The sequence below is a fragment of the Pleurodeles waltl genome, chromosome 6 (assembly GCF_031143425.1).
Source record: "Pleurodeles waltl isolate 20211129_DDA chromosome 6, aPleWal1.hap1.20221129, whole genome shotgun sequence".
Lineage (NCBI taxonomy): Eukaryota > Metazoa > Chordata > Amphibia > Caudata > Salamandridae > Pleurodeles > Pleurodeles waltl.
Window position 1 is genome coordinate 134310213 of NC_090445.1, and position 21214 is coordinate 134331426.

General features: G+C 43.7%; 1 protein-coding gene across 2 annotated transcripts in view; it reads left to right on the top strand.

The window, feature by feature from the left end:
• Positions 1-18282, top strand: part of WIPF2 (WAS/WASL interacting protein family member 2) — a 198470-nt gene extending 180188 nt beyond the window's left edge. For both annotated transcript variants that reach the window (XM_069237580.1, XM_069237581.1), the window contains exon 8: positions 15030-18282. In XM_069237580.1, the coding sequence (XP_069093681.1) occupies positions 15030-15070 (41 nt within the window). In that variant the 3' untranslated portion in view covers positions 15071-18282. The remainder of the gene's footprint in view (positions 1-15029) is intronic.
• Positions 18283-21214: the final 2932 nt, after the last annotated feature.

Genomic DNA, 21214 nt, shown 5'->3' on the forward strand with positions numbered 1-21214 from the left:
GGTTGCTTATCTTTTCAATGGAGAGTCCCCTAAAGGGGAACTAGGATAGCAGCTAAGAAGCCACCCCTTCTCCTTCAGAGAGATCTGTTGATAATCTTAAATACTGACTAAAGTAGCAAGCCCATCCTTTGTTAAAAACTAGCCTTTGGCTTTGAAAGAGTACTTGATTTTCCTTGTCTGTCACAGCAGGACATCTGCCATTTTGACATTCAGCAGCATTCAGTGTTTTTATTAAGAGTGTGTATGCCTTCTTAATTGCATACATATATAGATCCTGTATTCTGAAATAGTGTATTGGTAAATTGTTAAAGAGTTAATCAATTTAACTGAAAAATCTGTAACAGGGCCAAAAGTTACTTTGTGGCTAATGTTTTCATTGTTTCAGTAACTGCAAAGGTTGAAGTTTGTTGGTTTATAGGACTTAGACAGTGATGTCATTATAACTAGGGGTAGGCAAAATATTCAGTTCCGCCGGTGGAATTGGCAGAAGTTTGGCAATTCCACGCTACTCTTGTAATGTGGAGTGCCAGCCAAAGTCCGCCAAACGCTGCATGGCAGAATTTATTCTTGCACGCAGCTCCAGGACGGTAAGTTGGCGAACCCAAGCGAGATTTGGCATTGCCTAGTGCAATTTCCGGGCACTAAGAGAACATCCGGTGAGATTTTTCTAACGGAACCATTTGTGGTCAGAAGACTGCCACTCGGGTCGAAAATATACTCTAACAGGAGCAAAATCAACTCAAGTAGCTGCGCCCTTTTGCGTGCCACGGTGTGCTGTTCACACTGATTTTTCAGCACAGAATGCACCTAGGTCTGCCTTTAAGCAAAACTCTGCGGAATCTCGCAGAGTTTTTATGTAACCCCACAGGGTCAAATTCTGTGAGATCCGCCCACCCTTAGTCACAACGCCCAGATCTGTTTTTCATCTCCTCTAAGAATAAAGCACGTAATCACTTAACAAAGCATAGCTACTCTTCCTCCTAGTGCTGATTTTATCACTAAGGGTTGGATATAGTTTGTCCCCAGAATGGCATTCTTTTCCCTCTCCACCAGTTTCCTACCCTCTTATTTCAGGCTCTTCTCCATTAAAAAATTATGGACAGTGTCTGTGATATTCACCAGTGTGCTTTAAATAAAATAATCAATGTCTTTGTGGACCTCCAATGTCTGTTGCTAACAGAACAAACAATGACAATGCCTGTAGGTCAGGCTTATAAATTAAAGTTCCTCTTCAGTTATTGATGTGTTTACGTATTCACTAAGTCATCAGACATGCATTCTGTCGCTCCTCCTTGCACCCCTGAATCCGTTCACCCATTCTTGTATTCACCCACTTAAACGCAATTAAACACACACAGACTCAGCAATAAAAGCAAGATAAATTAAAAGTGAAAAAAGATAAAATGCTGGTGTCTAAACATGGCAGTAAGAAATAAAATTGAACATAGCAGCATATGGCCTTCATACAATGATATTCTACATAATTTATGTTGTTTTAAACTTCAAGCATGGCTGCCACGTTTATAATCAAATGTGTTGGCCATTTTGGAATGGTAAAACAATTATATATCATGGCCATCGTTTCATGATTGTTGTCTGGATTAAAGGCAGTAGTTGGGTGGGATGCAGTGCAGATGAAATTAGCTGCAAGCAAATAGTGTGTTAGTACATCTGTGGAGCTTTAGTACACTCTTAAAATAAAAAAATAAAAAAATTTAAAAAAAAGTAAAGAGTAGAACAACACACATTACAGGAAACATAGAAATGGGCAGAAACTGGAAAACTAAAGGACTGGCCTGCCAGCCCTGGACTGAAGCAAACTCATTTTCAGGCTGCTTTATAATGTTGAAAAGGCAAATGCTTTCACTCAGAGGGAAACAGAGCCAGTGACCGAAGTAAGCTGACCCATTGCCTCGTCCTATATGCTATCTGGATGAAAGCAGATTGGAAATTATACTCCTACAGAAAACTGTCAGAAGATGTCTGACTCGAAACCCCTCTTTGCAGGTACCTATTGATAGTTTAATGGTTTCCTTTATTTAAAAGATCTTGACAGACAACTAAGCCTGTCAGGCATTCTGAAGCGATTCTAGCTAAAATTATTTCTGTGCAAATCTTCTACATGTAGGGTTTGTCAAATGGGGTAAACTACAACAAAATCCCGACCTACAAAGGTAATCTTCGCGATTTTATCTAACAGAATGCATGTTTGCAGGCTTTTAAGAGCTGCCAATTATTTATAATTTATAACGTGTTTTATAAATAAACGAGCCCCACTTCCTTTGTCATACCAGTTTGTTCAAAATGGGGTCTCTAGTAGGGAGTCGGTTTGCACCCTGTCCCTGTAGGGACCCTCACTCTAGTCAGATAACCCCTGCAACACCCCCTTGGTAGCTTGGTACGAGCAGTCAGGCTTATCTCAGAAGCAATGTGTAAAGCATTTGCACATAACACACAGTAATAAGTGAAAACACTTCAAAAGGACACCAGTTTTAGAAAAATAGCCAATGTATATCTATATAAAACAAGACCAAATACGATAAACATCCAACATACAGTAAGAAAAATATGAATTCTGTGAGATTTACTCAAAACTACAGTTCGTTGAAGTCGATAGCTCCACCTGGGGCTATCACGGCGTCGTGATCAACAAAACCAACAGTTCAGGCCGGCCGTGGTGTTGCGGGCCAGCTACAGTGTCAGGAAGACCCGCAAACAGTACTTTGGATTTGTAGGGCGTCATGATCCTCGCGGTGAGCTCCAGAGAACGGTGTTGGTTCCGGAGTCGTGTGGGAGTCGTCGGGCCCTTGGAGTTCACACGTGTTGCGGATCGAACTCCAGGCTGATGAAGTCATGTGCGCCAGCGTGGAAGGCGTCTGGGCTGCGGTGCAAAATGCAACGTGCGCTGCCCACAGGTCACGTGCAAGCTGTGGCTCGGTGACGGCGAGACCAGGGCTGCAGTGTGAAGCGGGGCGGTGCGACGTGCGGTGTCCACAGGTCATGGTCTGTAGGCCCAAGCCAGCGGTGCGGAACGGTGCTTCGTGACCCTCACAAGCAGTGTCCACAGGCCACGCTGCAGGCAGGATGCCTGGTGACGACACAGGAGTCGATGTTGCTGGCATCGGTAGACCGGAGCTGCGGTGCAGGACGGAACGGTGCTTCATGTACCTCACGAGTGGTTAGCACAGGCTACTGTGCAGGCAGCGGCGCCGGTGTCAGCAGGAGCGGCGGTGCGGGGATGCCCAGGCTCCGGTGTGAGCAGGCGTTGCCGAAGAGCGGGCCCACAGGTCGCGGAGCGAGCAGCGACTCTGTGAAGTCATCCGATGACGGCGTCAGGGAGACCAGGGTCACGGTGCGAAGCCGGGCAATGCAATTCCATGTGGCGTCGGCAGGTCACGGTGCAGGCGAGCAGTGTCGTTGGTCGCGTCGCAATGGTTTCTGCTCTTGAACAGCACAAAACACACAGTTCCCAGTGCTGCAGGTTGAGGAAACTGAAGTCTTTGGCGTCCCTGAGACTTCCAGCAGGCGGCAAGCTCTACTCCAAGCCCTTGGAGAATTTTCTCAAGCAAGACACACAGGAAAGTTCACTCTTTGGCCTGCAGTTGCTGCTTCTGCCTGAAAAGAGTGCAGTCCAGCAAAGCAGCAAAGGGATAGTACTCCTCCTTCAGCTCTTCTCCTGGACAGAGGTTTCTCTTGATTCCAGAAAGTTTCTAAAAGTATGGGGGTTTGGGGTCTTCTTCTTATACCCAGTTCTGCCTTTGAAGTTGTAAAAACTTCAAAGCAAAGTCTCAAGTGTTTGCAAGATCCTTCCTTGGCCAGGCCCCAGACACTCACCATGGGGTCGGAGGCGGCATTGTGTGAGGGCAGGCACAGTCCTTTCAGGTGTGAGTGACCACTCCTCCCCTCCCGCACTGATGACTAATCAAGATATGCAGGCTACGCCCCAGACCCCTTTGTGTCACTGTCGAGAGGAGAGGTGTGAACAGCCCAACTGTCAAACTGACCCAGACGGGGAATCCACAAACAGGCAGAGTCACAGAATGGATTAAGCAAGAAAGTGCCTACTTTCTAAAAGTGGCATTTTTAAACTAACAATCTAAAAACCAACTTCACTAAACGATGTATTTTTTAATTGTGAGCTCAGAGACCCTAAACTCCACATCTTTATCTGCTCTCAAAGAGAATCTGCACTTTAAGGATATTTAAAGGCAGCCCCCATGTTAACCTATGAGAGAGATAGGCCTTTCTCTGTGAAAACCGAATATGGCAGTATTTCACTGTTAGGACATATAAAACACACTAGTATATGTTCTACCTTAAACATACACTGCACCCTGCCCATGGGGCTACCTAGGGCCTAACTTAGGGGTGCCTTACATGTAGTAAAAGGGGACGTTGAGGCCTGGCAAGTGGGTACACTTGCCGAGTTGAATTGGCAGTTTAAAACTGCACACACAGACACTGCAATGGCAGGGTTGAGTCAGGTTTACAGGGCTACTAATGTGGGTGGCACAACCAGTTCTGCAGGCCCACTAGTAGCATTTGATTTACAGGCCCTGGGCATCTCTAGTGCACTTTACTAGTAAATGAAATATGCCAATCATGGATAAACCAATCAGCAGTACAATTTCTATAGGGAGCACATGCACTTTAGCACTGATTAGCAGTGGTAAAGTGCGCAGAGACAATAAACCAGCAAAAACAGACCTAAAAAAAATAGGAGGAAGAAGGCAAAATGTTTGGGGATAACCCTGCAAAAAGGGCCGTTTCCAACACAGTTCATAACTTTCCCCAGTGAACGAATCAGACCTATACCCTTTACATTTGGCTTACCAGGTACCATACCCAGTACAGGCTTAATGATGTGTGCATAAACTAACAGCCACAATGCAGTTCTAAAACTACAAAAATTTACACATTTCAGCCGACTGAACAATATGTCACACCTTTCAGAAAGGCCTAATAAAGATCATCACACTGAAATTCTTCTAACCTCCAAATGTTTCAGAGGGAATAAAAACTACCAAAGTCCTTGCCAAGTATAGTAACCTGTCTACAGCCTGCTGCAGTGTCTTAACAACGCACGGTTACAGGCCTACTGCTTTGAGAAATGCTTTTCACTATAAATAAGGCAGGCTTTCGGCCTTTATCTTCACTTTTTGCATAAACAGATCCGACCTATGGCACTGGAAATAATCTTTCCCAGTTAACCAGTCAGGCTTATAACATTTAGTATAGGCTTGTCACTAATCAACCAAGGCCCACGGAATTGACTGTATGCTTTCCCACAAAGCATCCATTAGGCATAAAATCATAAAGTAATAAATGTATACATAATTACATTTGGCAAAGCAAAATACTCTCTTAAAAGGGCCTAACAAGGATTTTCACAGTTTAACTCTTATGTCCCCATGGTTTGTTAGAGGAGGTAGCAAACACCAAAACCCTTAACTACTGCAGTAATTTGTGAAATTCTGTGTAAGAAAATACCTCTCTACAGGCTTTAATACAAAGTAAAAATCCACCCTTAAATGCCTGTTGACATATACATTTGCTTTTCAGTCCTACTGCCTTTTATCTTAACATTTCATACTAAACGTATCACACCATAGCGAAGACTGTCCTCCTGTATTGAGCTTTATACAAACCAATATGTGCACTATACGCACTTTTTTTTTTTTCTTTTTTCTTTTTTTTTCTGGGAGCACACACATTCTGCCTAATTAAATGATGTACACAAGGCAACCAATTTGGCCACAGTCCAAGCACCAGAAGTACTTTTGGAATTTAGTGCTATGTCCCTCCTTACATAACATTAGATGTATGTCTCAGAACCCCCTCTGTGTAGTTACTGTTAAGATTATTTTTTGCATCGTTGGGTATGGCAGCACAGCCGACAGCTCCAGAGTGGAAAAGCAGAAGAAAACTGTATTTTTGATGAAGAAACTAGAAAAGCACAGGAGAATCAGGAAAAAACTGAAAAAAACAGAATCATGGAGGGAAACAAGGAAAATACCACAGAACATTGAAGTTGCAGGTTTTTCACTGGAGACCCTAAACAAAACTAGAATGGAGCATATACCCTCTTTAGATTCTGTCCCAAGTGCCACAAGTTCACCCAGAAACATAGCCACAAGGTGCACAACCTTTATCTGCAGAAGACCACAGCTCAGAGTGGTGCATCATGTGGGCTGAATTTAAACTCACCCTGAAGGCAAGAGAAGAGCATAGGTGGGCACATTACACTGTGGCACGGTCTCGGCACAAGCATGCATCGCTGAAAGACCTGGCTCTGTTGAGTGGTAAGGTGACACTGAAAAAACTGAGCGGGGATGAAACCGAAGGCTTTGATGCAGCAGAGGTCAAGCAGGAGAAGAATGATGAGGTCATCAAAGGACAGCAGCTCAATAGAGGGTCAGATAACACCGCAGGTATACACTGGGTCGAGATCCTCAGACTTGAAATCCTCAAAGGCTATTCCGACATCAAAAACAAAGCAATCAAAGAGAAACACAAACTTAAAGAATCCCAGGGATTTAATTTATAAGACCCTGCTGCAATTAAACTCTAGGAACTTGTCTAGGCCCTGAAAAGCAGCCGGGAGAGGCAAGGATTCTCATGAGAAGGAGACTTTGATGGAGAAAAAGGATTCAGTGCACAATGTCAAGTAAAAAAAAAAGCCCTCCATGTCAAAAGAAACAAATGCAGCCTCAGGTTGAAATGTAGTCTCTCCTGAAGAGGAAGAAGTTTGATGACTGCTTTTAAAGCCGTTCGAATCCCTCTGAAGCCACAAAGGGAGTTAGCCTGGGAGGAAGAGCAAGTGGAGGAGACCACAATAGAGGCTCAAGAAGAGCAAGTGGAGGAAATCTACGAGTATGAAGGGGAAAATTAAAAGGGCCAGTTTGATCCAGAGCTATTTCAAGGCCTGGAACCAACAGAGATGTTGTGTCAGGATCCGAAAACTGATTCCCCTAAAAGGGGGAATGCATATCCCATGAAAGCCTTGCACAGGCCTCCCACAACCCCCCCCCCCCCCCCCCGCCCCCCCAATCTGTCCCTTTCTCCCCTTCCACCACTCTATCATGTGTCCTCTGGGAGACATGGCTAGCCTGGCAAAGGAAAAAAAAGTTCCTCCCTATGTACCATTGGCCTTTCTAACATTTCTTGGCCAATGAAACCTTATGCGGTTAGTTCAAACTCCTCATGGACAATAGAATGTTCATTTTTTTCAGTGGCTAATTTGCGCTGCATATCCACCTACTGTTACAAAGTTAAATATAGCATGACCAACCTAGAACCATATTGGTATTGTGGCTAATACTGCTTTATTAAAGGGGATGAGTTTGTTATGCTGACAGTGTTCAAAGATTATGGGAGCTGAGGTTTGACACCAGAACCTCTGACATTGAGGATATTGTGAAAGTTAAGGGGCATGATGACATCTTCCATACCCTCATGCCCCACACCAGACTAGACCACACTAGGAGTGGCTGCAGCAGCAGTGGTCTCAAGCAACAGAGTTGGGAGGATCTTGTGATTGTCACAGCAAGTACACAGAGGTGCAGTAGTAGAACAAAAACATCATCACAATGAGCAGACCTTTTAAACTACCAGTTTGCTCTTTAACTATCACGATGAATGCATGGCACACACATCAAGAGCCCACATGTAAATACTGAAATTCAGGGACCTATGGAATCCAGAGGTGGCATGAAACACATAAATGTGTTAGAACTGAAGTCCATCTCATCTTCCTATCACTAAAAGCCTTCCAGGCACAGGTCAGGGGTGAGATTGGGGGTGGGGGAGAGCACGGTAGGCAGTTCAAATCCAGACAGACAACAAAATGTCCCTGTTCCAGATGCCAACACCATCAGTCACTACTGAATGTTCTATTTATAGAATTTTCTGCAGATTTTGCATATGCTTTCCCTCTAATCCTGCTAATTCCATTCATACTGAGATTCAAGGAAGCACCCGTGACTTTAATTGTAATGCCTCTCTAACTGCCCAGAAAAACATGGTCCTCTGATCTGGTGGACATGGCACAGGATAGGGTTATGAGATTGCCAGCTCATGAAGACTTGTTGCCACTACAAAGGTGTCAGCTGCCCTCATACTAGAAGCATTGCTCCTTAAGACTTGTATTTGGGCTTCTGGGGCTACCTAGAAGGGCCATGAAGGTAATAAAAGAAGCCAGAAGGCCTACTTCAACAAAGTGCTGCACTGCAAAGGGGTAGGGGTTCATACACTAGTGCAACAGGAAAGGACTTGGGCAAAGCTGGACACAAGAGACTACTATTTTCAAGGACCTCACCTATTTGCTAGATGATGGACTTTCCGACTCCTCGGTCAAGGTACACCTGCCTGCCAACCGTAGTGGCATATACATGGAGCATCACAGTAAAATGCTGTGTGTTTTTTTTAAACACTGGTTATCAGGAGATTCCTGGAGGGAGCAAAGAGGATAGCGTCAAAGGTCATTCCCCACACCTATGTGGAACCTAAACTTAATGCTGATAGCTCATGAAACAATCCTTTGAGCCCATGGCCAGGGGTGATGTCAACTACTTAATACTCAAGACAGCTTTTCTTAATCACCATCATGTCTTTATGGAGATTTAGTGAACTTCTGGCGCTTACAACGCAAGAGCCTTTCCTGTAAATATTCAAAGTGGTAATACGAACTAATCCTCAGTGTTTGCCAATGGTGATTTCTCACTTTATGGTGATTTCTCATTTTTACATCTACCAGGCTATCAGTAATCTGTTTTTTCCCCAACAACCAAAGTCACAGCAGAAAGAGCTCTTCATACATTGAGTGTCAGTAGGGCAGTCCTGTATTAACTAAAGGAAACAAGACTGATCTGGAAAGAAGGATAATGTTTGTTGCGTGTATAGCTGTAGATACACAAGTTGTGCATACTTCTGTCCTGTAGGGTTGGACTCAGATGTGTCAACTTGTTTGAAGAAGTTTTATGAGGTTTAGTGACTCCTCCCTTAATTGGCAACGAGCATGGGCTCCTTGGTTAGATTGCTTTGTTCAACCTTTAGGGTTGGACTTGCTTCGCCGTGGCTCTGAGTCAATGCCCCATGGCAGTCTTAGTTGGGGCCTCTCAGGTTCTCCGTTCCTTCAGTGCACCTATGTTGCTTCTCTCTGTTGTGGTTTACTGCTTTGATTTCTAGATAACTGTGCTCCTGACTCACACGCAGGGCCTTGCCCCTAATGGACCCCTTTCATCGAGCCACACGCTTAAGAATGTTAATACGGTGGTTGAAAAAGCACCTTTTCGATACTGTCCACAGTGCCATTTTAAGTACTCGAGGACAAAGCAGCACGCTGTATGCAAACTTAGTATGTCCCCAGATCACAAGCCCTCCTGCTCCTCATGTCTCACGTTTCGGTCGAAAAAGACCATCCAAAATCAACTACGATACACTTGACATCTTCAAGGAAGAGGTCAAAGGGGACGAAACAGAGTAAGACGTTGACGCCAAACAAGCAACAGCCTGTAGCCCAGACCCTGATTCTCCATTGGACTACAGAAACCCAGCTCTGCAGCCGACTGTGGCTCAGTGGAGTAAGACGCAGTTAGTACCACACTACACCAAAACACTCCTTAGGGGGCCAGGCTTTGAGTGCACATTTGGGGATACAGCCTTTTGGGCTGCAGCTGCATTCAGGCCATGGCTGGCACCAACCTAAGACTTTGGAGCGGACTCCAATACCAAGTCCACACAAATCCCGGCCTGTTTTAACAGCAACAGAACCATCAATGCCCTCTAGTGGATTGATGCTGGCACCGAAAGACTCCTCAGAGCTGAAACATGCACTGATGTTAAAAGCGACCTCGAAGGTCTAAACAAACTTAAGCACTCAGTCGCCTCTCCATGGCAGACTCAGGTAGCCAGGAGCTCTCCATTTTACATCACCTTCAGGAGGAACTGAAAACTCTGCAACAATTGTTGCTTATTCACCCTCACATGAACAAGATTATTGCCAATCCTCACCACAAGTGCAGCACACTCTTTCTCGCAAGCGATAGCTCACATTTGAGGAGCAATTGGTATTTGAACTTCCACTGTCCCCAAAGCAGAAAAAAAACATGATTGGAGCACAAGTCCTCTGTCCCAAGACCTGCTTCTCTTTCTCTTCCTCCTCGCCCTTCACCTGCTCCTTCACCCACACCACCACTGCCAATGATGTCACCACCACCTCCTCCTCCACCACCACAAACGCCCTCTTCACCAGAAGGGTCCGCCCATTCAAAAGAGATGAGGAAGCAAGCCCTCCACCCTTAAATTCCAATGAGGTCCAGTAAGACGAAGATCCCCACGATGACTATAAAGTGGTTCCTCCAGGGCCAAACGACCCTGACCTATACCCTGCCAAATCCTCCCCTTCTGATGCCACCACCTCTTAGCATGAGGTTATTCAGAGAGCAGCCACGTTCCACAAGGTGGCTTTATACTCCATTACAGAAGAGGAGGACTTCATGGTGGAATAACTCTTGCACGCAGTGGGCCACCCAGTTCCTGTCAGTACTTAAGGGCATGCTTAAGCCAACACTGGAAGTGTTTAAGGACCCAGTGAAGGTCGAAGTTGTCACTCCAAGCGTTGACAAAGTATTATCCCTCAGCGTCTGACCCACAGTACATTAGAGGCCAAATCCCATCTGACTCATTGATGGTGCATGCCGCCCACAAGCAAGTCAACACCCAGGGTACCAGGCACCCCTTGATGAAGAAAGTTAAAAAGTTGACACAGTTGGAGGAGAAGAGTTGCCGCACAGTCAGCGACTCACTGGCATACTGCCAATTCTGTAGGGCTGTTAGCAAGATCTGACCGTGCCCAATGGAACGAAAAGGGGGCGTTCATACAGCATCTCCTTGATCAGCAGAGACAGCAGGTTCAGGAGATTGTGTCAAAAGGGCAGACCATCTCCAGCACCTCCATTAGATGTTCCGTTGACAAGGCTGACCCCACCGCAAGGGGAGTAAACACCAGTGACAGACACGCTTGACTTTGTATCTCCGGTTTTAAGCTAGAAGTTCAGTCTGCATCTAATCAATATGCCGTTCAATAGAGAACACATATTTGGCCCACAAGCTGGTCAGAAGCTGAAGAAAATAAAAAACACATTGAATACAGCCAAAGCGATGGGGCCTTTCCAGTCACCGTCCGCTCGTTTCACTTTTTGCTTTACATATTTTCTTGGCAGCACCAAATCCACCTCACCAGAGGCTTCCTCTTCCTATCAGAAGCCGCAACAGCAACCCCAAGCATTCCAAGGATACTCCAGTGGTATATAAGGGGAAACAATTCCAAAGGCTGGGGTAGAGGTGGAGTGGCTAAGGCCTCCGCCTCTCCGAAGCAGTGACTCACACTCCCTTCCCGCAGTCATACAACACCTGTTGGGGTAATTTGCTGGGGTTCCTTTCACAATGGTAAAACATCACATCAGTCAGCAAATAAGATACTTGAGAAGTCCAGCTTTTGATCCCTTCTATCTTATCACATTCCCCCAAAAAGTTAGGTAGGGTGATCCAAATATATTTGAAAGGTCGCTTCACCCACCAATGCCTGTTTCCACATCCCAATCCACACTGCACATCACTGCTACCTCAGATTCATGGTAAGTGACCAGCACTTTCAATTCAAGGGTCTACCCTTTGGTATTCCCACCACACCCAGAGTTTTCACCAAATGCCTGCCAGTGGTCGTTGCTAATCTGTGGAGGAGTGGTGTCCACATCTTTCCCTTACCTTGACAGTTAGCGGATAGAGTGCAAGCAAGCAGCAGTGTCTTGCGCACATGCAGATCACTTTAGAGCTCCCTCACAATCTGGGTTTCACCATCAGTGCGGAAAAATCTAATCTACACCCACTACAGATACAACCCTTTTCTAGGGACAGTATTGAATTCAGTCACTGGAAAGGCTTAACCCATTCCTGCTCGAGTACAAGCTTTTCAGTCCTTGCTGCCTCTTTTTCAGCTGGATCTACAGCTAACGGTATGCAGAGCCATGCGCCTAGAGTCATGAGCCTCCTGTACATGATGGCTTCTTGCATTGCTGTTGTTCCAAATGCCCAAGTACAAATGTGCCTTGTAGCACAGTGGTCACAAGTGGAGGGTCTGGTGTTGGAAATGGCCAGCACCTATCGCTCTCTACAGTGGTAGAACAGAACCAATTTTTGGCGGGGAACACCTTTTGTAGACTCTGTTCCTCAAGTGACCATCACCACAGACACTTCCCACACAGGCTGATGAGGGGGTGGCATCTGCAAGACATCACTGTTCATGGTTTGTGGACTCTCCACCCTCAGACCTTTTCAAATAAACTATCTGGTGTTGTTTGCAGTCCAATTGGCTCTCAAAGTATTCTTCTGCCGTGTTCACCACAAAACAGTCTTGATAAATACAGACAAAATGACTACTGCTTACTACCGTAAAAAATGGGGACACTCACTCCTCCCAGCTGTCGAGGTTGGCGCAGGACATTTGGTGGTGGGCGATTCACCCCAAGGTTCACCTCCTAGCGGAATACTTTCCAGGAGTGGACCACGACTTTGCAGACATGCTCAGCAGGATACAGCAATAAGTCCACAAGTGGGGACTACTCCCAGAAGTCCTGCTCAACGTTGAAGGTTTCCTGATGCAGATCTCTTCTCAGTCACTGAAAATGCAAAGTACCCAAGCTTTGCCTACAGGTTTCCAAACCCACAGTCCATGGGAAGTGCACTGTGGATGAATTGGTTAGGGATGCTTTACCACCTATCCTGCTCTTTCCATAAGCGATTTGGAAGCTTTGACAGACCTCCCACACCTTAAATACTGGTGGGTCATGGGCCAGACCACTTTGGTCCACAAACCTCCTCAAACTCTCCGTAGTTCCTCACGAGAAGCTCCGCTACAGGCTGGACCTTCTTACATAACACCATGGTACTCTTAGGCATCCCAACCTTAGACGGCTCCATTTAGCGACCTGGCTTCTGAGTTCCCATCGTCCCACTGCTAGGGCCTGTTATGCCACGAAGTGTAAAAAAAAAAAGTACAGTACTGTTTACACAACACAATGACCCTCTGAAACCAACAGTGCAAGACATTGTCTGCTACCTGTTGTAACTGGAGCCCTTGGGACTGGCTTATACACATCCATTTGCCTACATTTAGTTGCAGTGGCAACATACTTACAAAACAGGGAGCACTCCTCTGTTCAGACTCCCTGTTATTAAAGCTTTCATGGAAGGGCTCAAGAGGGTTATCCCTCCCAGGAACATTTTTAAAGGTATACACTGAGAGGATAGTCCTTAGGACTAATCCAAAATTTCTACCGAAGGTGACCTTTTCCTTCCACCTTCACCAGACCATTGAACTGCCAGTTTACTTCTTGCATCGAAGCTCTGTAGCAGAGTGGGCACTTCACATGCTAGATGTAAGACAAGCCCTTATATATTACATTGATAGGACAAAACAATTTCGCAAAACACAACAGCTATTTCTGGCCTTCTCAAAACCACACAACAGGACTGCTTTTTCAAAAGCAGGAATTACTCACTGTTTAGTCAAGTGTATTCAGACCTGCTATGCCAAATCCAAAAGACTGATACCTGCTCCTACAAGGCTGCATTCTACACGTAAAAGGCCGCCACAGTGGCATTTTTAAGCAACATTCCTGTAGCTGACACCTGTAAAGCAGCTACCTAGTCCACACTGCACACATTCACCGAACACTGTTGTGTGGATGTCCTTGCTAGACAAGGGGCCCAAGTTGTTTAACATACGCTATTCCAGTGGTGTGCCACATCCTTTGGCTAGCGACTGTCTTAGAGGGGAAACTGCTTTACAGTCAATGCACATCATGTGTATCTACAGCTACACATGCCACAAACGGAAAATGTTACCTTGTCAGCAGCTGTTTCTGGCATGTAGTGCTGTAAATTCACATGCACCACCCTCCTCCACAGAAGCTGTTGGTTGTTGCAGATAGTTTCTCTCTTTCTCTACTGTTTTTTTTCTATTGCATGGGCATCTTTACACTTTCTTATACTCTATCTCCATCTCCAGGCGAGAAAACAGTCTGATTATGGAGTAGATGTCCATATGCACTACCAACTAAGGGAGGAGACCTTATGCCTTGTGACTCAAAAGACTTCTTTGAACCAAAACAAGTTGTACATGTCTGAGCCCATGAATCTACAGCACTACATGCCACAAACTGATGCTTACAGGTTGAGTCACATGTATGTTTACATTAAATTATATCTATTAAACATATTTTACAGTTATTTAAAATTAAATTTTGTAATTAAATACATATGTACTATTTGTATACCTTTGTTTACATTCATTTATATGTATTTATATAATAGTGACTATTTTAAATAACATTTTCTGTGGGGTATAAGTCCCTACCTCAGTGGTTCCCAACCTTTTGACTTCTGCTGGACCCCCATTTTATCAATACTGGAGCCCGGGGACCCCCACTGAATCGTTATTGGAACACGGGGACCCCCAAGGAGTCATTACTGATAGCTGGGACCTAATATTATTAAATTTTTTAAGCAGCCACAAACCCCCTGAGGAGGCTTCGCGGACCCCCAGGGGTCCCCGGCCCACAGGTTGGGAACCACTGCCCTACCTCATTACTTTCTATGGGAATGTGCTGCAGTACCAGTGGTTGACCATGTGTAGTGCTGGACTTACTACCAAACTGTGTTACTGCAGTTGTGATGTTTGTGAATACTTAAAAGTAGGAAGCTTACTCAAAAGTGTAAGTTACATATGTGAATCAGGCCCCCAATGTTTGTGTTTTCTAACAAACAAAAAAAATGAAAACACTGCAGTTATGCCAAGGACAGACCTTTTTCGCTGTGCCAGTGTTTGCTAAGTGTTAGCCTAAAGCCGCCTGCTCTGGTCCATAGCATTGCCACATTCCTACGCCTAATTCGTTTTAAATTAAATGTGTGTCAGGTGTTGACATATACTGTACAGAAAGCATTGAAATTGTTATTTTTATATTTTTCAGGCATGCGCGGGGCTCCCCCATTGCCGCCTATACCGAGGTGAGGATCAGCGTGCTGTGAAGATGAACAATTTGTTTTCCTTGAACGGGATCTCCCATCCCCCTGTTCTCACACACTTTTGTTCTCACCTTTAACAAACATGCATGAAAAAATCCCAGTGATTCCAACAACATAAGGAAGATGACAAAGGAAGAAATCTAACTCCTCCATTGATGCATTTCATAACTGGGCTACTAAAGGGTGGCCCGTGCAGTTTCTCAGTCTGGGTTTGTGCCTGTTTCTGCAGGACAAGAACTTGAGACTCCTGCTCGTTTTTAGTTAGATAAAAACTGATATTACTTAAACTTGAGGACCGATCGCAGAGGGTGCAGACTACAGGATCCAGCAAAGATGGTTACACGTGTACTGTCTGTGTCCATCAGGCAGTGTCATCTTTTTGTCTAGTAATGAAATACGAGGGGGACCTGAATGGAAAGGGAGTGTTGGCGAAGGCAATGTTCTAAGTACTTCTCAGAATCGAGAGAGGAAGTAATGGTGAATATTTAGGGTTTAGGGTGGTAACGATTATTAAGTTTACATAATTGGAAATTGCTGACGTTTTGTCAGTCTACATGCTAATGAATTAACACTAATGATAGTTATTTTTTCCTCAAAACTGAATTGCCAATTGGAACGGCACTACTGTTAAAAATTCAGCCAGTGTGTGTTTGGGGAGGTATGGCGAAGGAATGCAGGATAAGCCCCTCCCCATCATACCTTCACCACAACGCACTACAGTGAACAGTTTCATAACTTTAACCTTGGAGGGACCATGTTGTACTAAGGGAGCCCTCCTGGACCAATCGCTATGACCTCAGTGAGTGAAACGAAAAAAATGAAAAGTGGCTGACCCACTCCAAGGACTAATGCAGTCATTCATTCAGGGCATTCTCTGGCTGCTTTGTGCCTGCTTTGGCGTTGTTGTTGCTCCTCTTCTGAGATCAGTTAGCGGCTGCATGCCGTGGTTCAAATAGATGAACCATGGGCAACTTGGAAGCAATAGGCCGTTGTATCATGTTAGTGCTGCAGCCTCTTGGAATAGCGCCAGACAGAGCTAAAGCTTTCGTAGCACGAAATGTATTTTTCTTGACTATAGCCGAGTGTTTCCAGCATGGGAATTCTTTGGCTATTCCACGCTCTCCTCGCCTAGAACACTTAAAATTGGATCAAGAGTAGTAGTTTGTCTGAGCTACAGGTAGCTTCTTAATACCTTTGGACCAACTGATTATTTGCTTGTCTGGATCACTTGCACATTGCTCATTTTAGATGCTCTCAGCTGCTTAGATTTTCCAGTTACTGTGGACTCCTGACATCAAGCTGGCCGACCAGTGTGAATGCTTAACATTGACTAATGGATGCTCGGCAGTTTCTCTCCATTGTAACGTGATGCACTCTGAGAAATTGTTTCATGTCAAATTGGTTGGTTTACCTAGCGCTATGAAATCTTATATATTCTGTCTGATTTTAATGCTGTTACCAAATTCATCGTTTTAAACAAATAACAGGAACGGAAAAAAAGTGTTTAGAAACCCATTTGTCTAAAATATTTTTTTTTTTTAAATATCTGATTTCATGAAAAGAGAAGGTGGCCGGCACCTCCTTATGCTTTCACTGTGTGTCATACTGGTCTTTTGTGTCACTGTAAGTACTCGAGGGACAAAGGGTGAGTTTGGTCTTGTACGGATGACACAGCTTATATATGTTCCTATGTTAATGTCCTTTTAACAGTGAGACCTTGGCTTCCCATACTTTGCCTGGAGTAAGCAATCTCAGACATGTTGCTCTGTGCATTTCTCCGTTCAGAACCGTCTGTTAAAATGCCATGTTTTGTATGGATATTAGCATAAAGCAGGATATTGACTTTTGAAATCCCACTGGCCTTGTTTGCCATTTCTGTAGAAGTCTGACTTCAAAATCGAATATACTGCAATAAATGTGCCGAAGAAGCTTCAGTAAAATGTTAGTGTCTAAAGAATCTTGTTCAGTATTGACAAAAAGGTGCATGGGAACTTAGTGCATTAAGGTTTTCCAGACAGACCTCGATTGCTGTGGTGATGTTAAAATCCAAAGGATTTTTTCATTATAATAACTGAACGAGATACCTTCCAGATGGGGGAGATGCCCTTCACATTTGTAAAGCCAGCTGGTTGTGGAAAGAGCCATCTATGCAGTGATTCTTCCCTGTACTCTTTCCCTGGTTTTGTTAAGAATGCAGACACCTGTAATGTACTGTTACCTGTACTACTTTAAGGGTAGGCTACTTGCAAGCATGTTGTGGCAGTTCACATACTATGAAGCCTTGTGCTTTGCATAGCTCAGGCTGCAGAGGCATTTTGATCCTGCCACAGGGTAGCAGCAATAACCAATAGCCCAGGTTTTTAATTATACAAATCTCAAAAAGACTGATATAATTGAACATGGTGTAATAAAGGCACAATGGAAATGAATAACGGGTATAAACTGACAGTGTGTTGGGCACTGGTCTTGAATGCATAGGATCGCAACTGTGCAGACGCTTTGAGTGGCAAGGGCATCTTAGATCAAAGGTGGTAGAGGTGTCATTACCTTTATACATTAAAAATAGCACTTGTAAGCCCAGCCATTGTAACAGTGTCCCATGTTCAGTTAACAGAGATGCTCCTTTGCACTTTGTAAACCTTCCATGAAATGCATGTGACTTGGGGGTTCTAGGATACTCACTGAGGTCTCATTGTTTTTAAGTGACTAGTCGCCAGAATGTGTGTCTTATGCTTGTTTTCTGGAAATTGTTTAATTGATTAATATTTTTGCACCTAACAGATGTTTGCCTTATACACTAAGTATGTTGGTACCAGATTTATGATTATAATAATGTATATTCACTCTTAAGTAATGGGAAAGTATGGTAATCATAGTTATTGATCTTTTATATGTTGTAAAAAGGTTGTAATATAGGATGGAAGTGGGCTTGCCAGAAATGATACAAGCATATTAACACTTCTCAACTACAAGTCCTTTTGTTCCCATGGAAATGTCTCTTCGTAATGTTTGGGGTGGTTGGGCTGCAGTCTGTTGCTCCACCATTTTAAATGCAAACCTGTCTTTTTCTGGGCCAGTGGGGAATGAATGTGCCCGACCAGACAAGCTGGGAGGTGAAGTTAAATGCACTGTGCATTTTTTGTTCAAAAAAGAAAATAATAAAATATATATAGATATATTTAGAGAGAACTATTTTAACATGTTGTTCTGTTTTGTGTGTAAACAGTGGTATTCTTAAAATAAATGGGGGATTTTTTTGGTAGTCGCTCGACGATGTAATACAAATTGAAATAGATTACGGGAGCATCTATAAATTCTTCAACGCTTGCATTTGTCTACTACGTGTGATATCACAGACCACGTTTTAAATAGAGAAGTGTCATTATTTTCTGTTTAGTTCATGAAGAAAACGTGCTTATTTGAAAGCAATAAATACTTTTATTGTAGTCAGATGCAAATATAATTATAATCTTGTATCAGCTGTCAAGTGAAAGCCACATTTTACTTTTCCAGCATCGGATCTTTCATAGATTCAAATGCGTGATTCATTCCCTGTCGTTGAGGTTGGAGACTCGCTGTAATCTTACAGTTGGAGTATTACTTTAACATTCCTGAAAAGCCTCAAACCAGTGTCACTTTAGTAACACAATTACCTCATTGATAACAACCCAACATCCAAACAGTGAGGAGAGTGGCTTGAGTTCCACACTGCCCTGAAGTTATCCCACTTCACATTTCTAATTTCTTCTGCACGTCATCCGGAAAGGGACCCAGGGCCTTGATTAGCCATTAAATGGATGTCATTTTTTTCATGACAAGATCTACATTTTTTCCTCATCATTTCTTTTCTTTGGTATTTGTGTTGTACCTTTCCACCATTACCTTTCTAAGTGTGGAAGCAGCTCTTGTATATCTCAATTTAAGAGAGAGGTTCGCTTTAAAAACGGCATACGTAGATGAACCTCACAGAACATGCAAATTACTGCCTCTTACCAGACCATAAACCAGAAGACTGCAAGATTTGAGTAATGTTTTCTGCCATGAACCTCAATTATTGTGAGAAAAGATTCCTGCTATGGCTATGAAAAACTAAGACCATAGGCGCACCCTGATTTTGGGATGGGTCTGTCTAAAGCGCCTCTCTAACACAGGTGAAAAAACTACACAAGCTTAGAATCTTTCAAACTAATAAGAAACAAACATATTGTCTTTTCCTCCTATGATCCACATGCAAAAATGTTCTAGAAAGTTGTTAAAAAATCACACATAGTTGCTTTCCTTCAATTGAGCATGAAGTAAAGAAAAGTTATCACCAAAATCTTGGTCAACCATGCTACTTCCTGAGTCTAAAGAGGTAAATTGTTGATGACTCTGCTGTCAATGAAGTTGTCTCTGTCAAATACCTTTATGTACTCCACTGCCATCAATAGCTCACAACACTCCATAGTCAACAGTTGTATTGACTCTTGTTGGAATACACTTCTCAAGACAATTACTGCCCCAACTCTGGCTTAGTATCCGAAAATAAAGCAGCAGGAAGAGGAGTCTTATGCAGAGAATCATATTGGTCCTGCTTGTAACCAAGGCTAAAACCAGGTCAAATGTCAGAATCCTGAGAAAAAAGGCGGATAGTCGTTACACTATAATCATGACACACAACTGCAGTATTCTTATCCTAACTACCCTTAGCAGTAATTGACACAGATCAAGTATGGAGACCCTTACTAGATTTGAGCAAACTCAATGTTTTCCTAAAAAAACAATTGTTCGGCGTGGTAAGCAGTAAATCTTCTAATGCAAGAACCTCCAATTATCCAGTATTGTATCTTTCATAGATTCACATGCTTGAATCATTCCCTGTCACCAAAATGGGAGTCCCACGGTCCCATAAAATAGCAGTATGGTCTTGATGGTCATGTATATGATGTCTTTAACATCATATACAGGTTTAACATCATATACATGTCCTTTTGCAAAAGGGACCAAACTTAAACTATGATCAATCAGGCGACAGCACCCTCTAGAACACCCCCCAGAGAGGCTTTTTCCCTCATATTTTCTGCTGCACGTCATGGAAAGGGAATCTCCCTGAGCTCTGCTCAGTTTTTCACATTTCTTGAGTTTACTTTATCTTCAAAATATCTGACACCTCTAAAAAAGGGTTTATTTAGAGCTTTCAATTCCTGTGGCAAGAAGCGTCTACATGTGGAAGATCCACATAAGGAGTGCCTTTACTGCCTTTATCCAAGTCATCAGGTGAAGGATTGCAAACTTTGTAGAATTTTTTCTACAAAAACTATAGGACAGAGAAGGAAGGCTACTTCCTTGGCTAGAGAAGTCCAAGAATCACACTTCTGACAACGAAAGCGACTCTTCTGAAAGATCCGGGAAAAGAGCAAGATCTTCTGACAGACTATCTGAAGGAGGTAAGAAGGCCTTCAATTCCCATCATAAAGACATTGCCAAGAAGGAGAAAAAACATGTCTCGTAAGACAAAAGCCTCCTCTCAGCCAGCTACACCATCTCGCAAAGCTGGTCAAACTTCCATCTCCATATCTATAAAAAAATCTGTTGACTACTACGACGACAGTTACTACTGTCTCGTTGACGGGCACTACAACGACGACAGTCATCGGCATGCCCATTCCTTCAATTAGGATTTGTCCACCGTTGGCGGCCCCGTCAACAGTACCATTGACGACGACACCACCATTTACAACTACTCCACTAGCGACACCACTGTCAACGAAGATGCCACCTTCGACGACTCCGTCAACAGCAGTGACAACGACACTATAGGGCGATGACTGAACCGCCGTTGACGGTGATATTAAAAGTCTCAAAAAAGACAATTACTCCCGAAGTTTCTTCACCTAGTAAAGTCTCTCCCTATCCTCCATCATATCTCTTTGATCTGGAGGAATTTGATGATGACGAAGGACTGCTTGGGACTGCGCATAGTCCATCTGAGTTTCTGGTTAAATGACAGGATGATGCCTAAGATGAAATTCATGAGGCAGATCACCCATACTACCAACAATATTACGCGTCTCAGTGTAGGTCTCTGCATGAGTGCTATGATTACCAAAAATTACAGGACAATCTACAAATACCTACCTTGCTGGTGCAG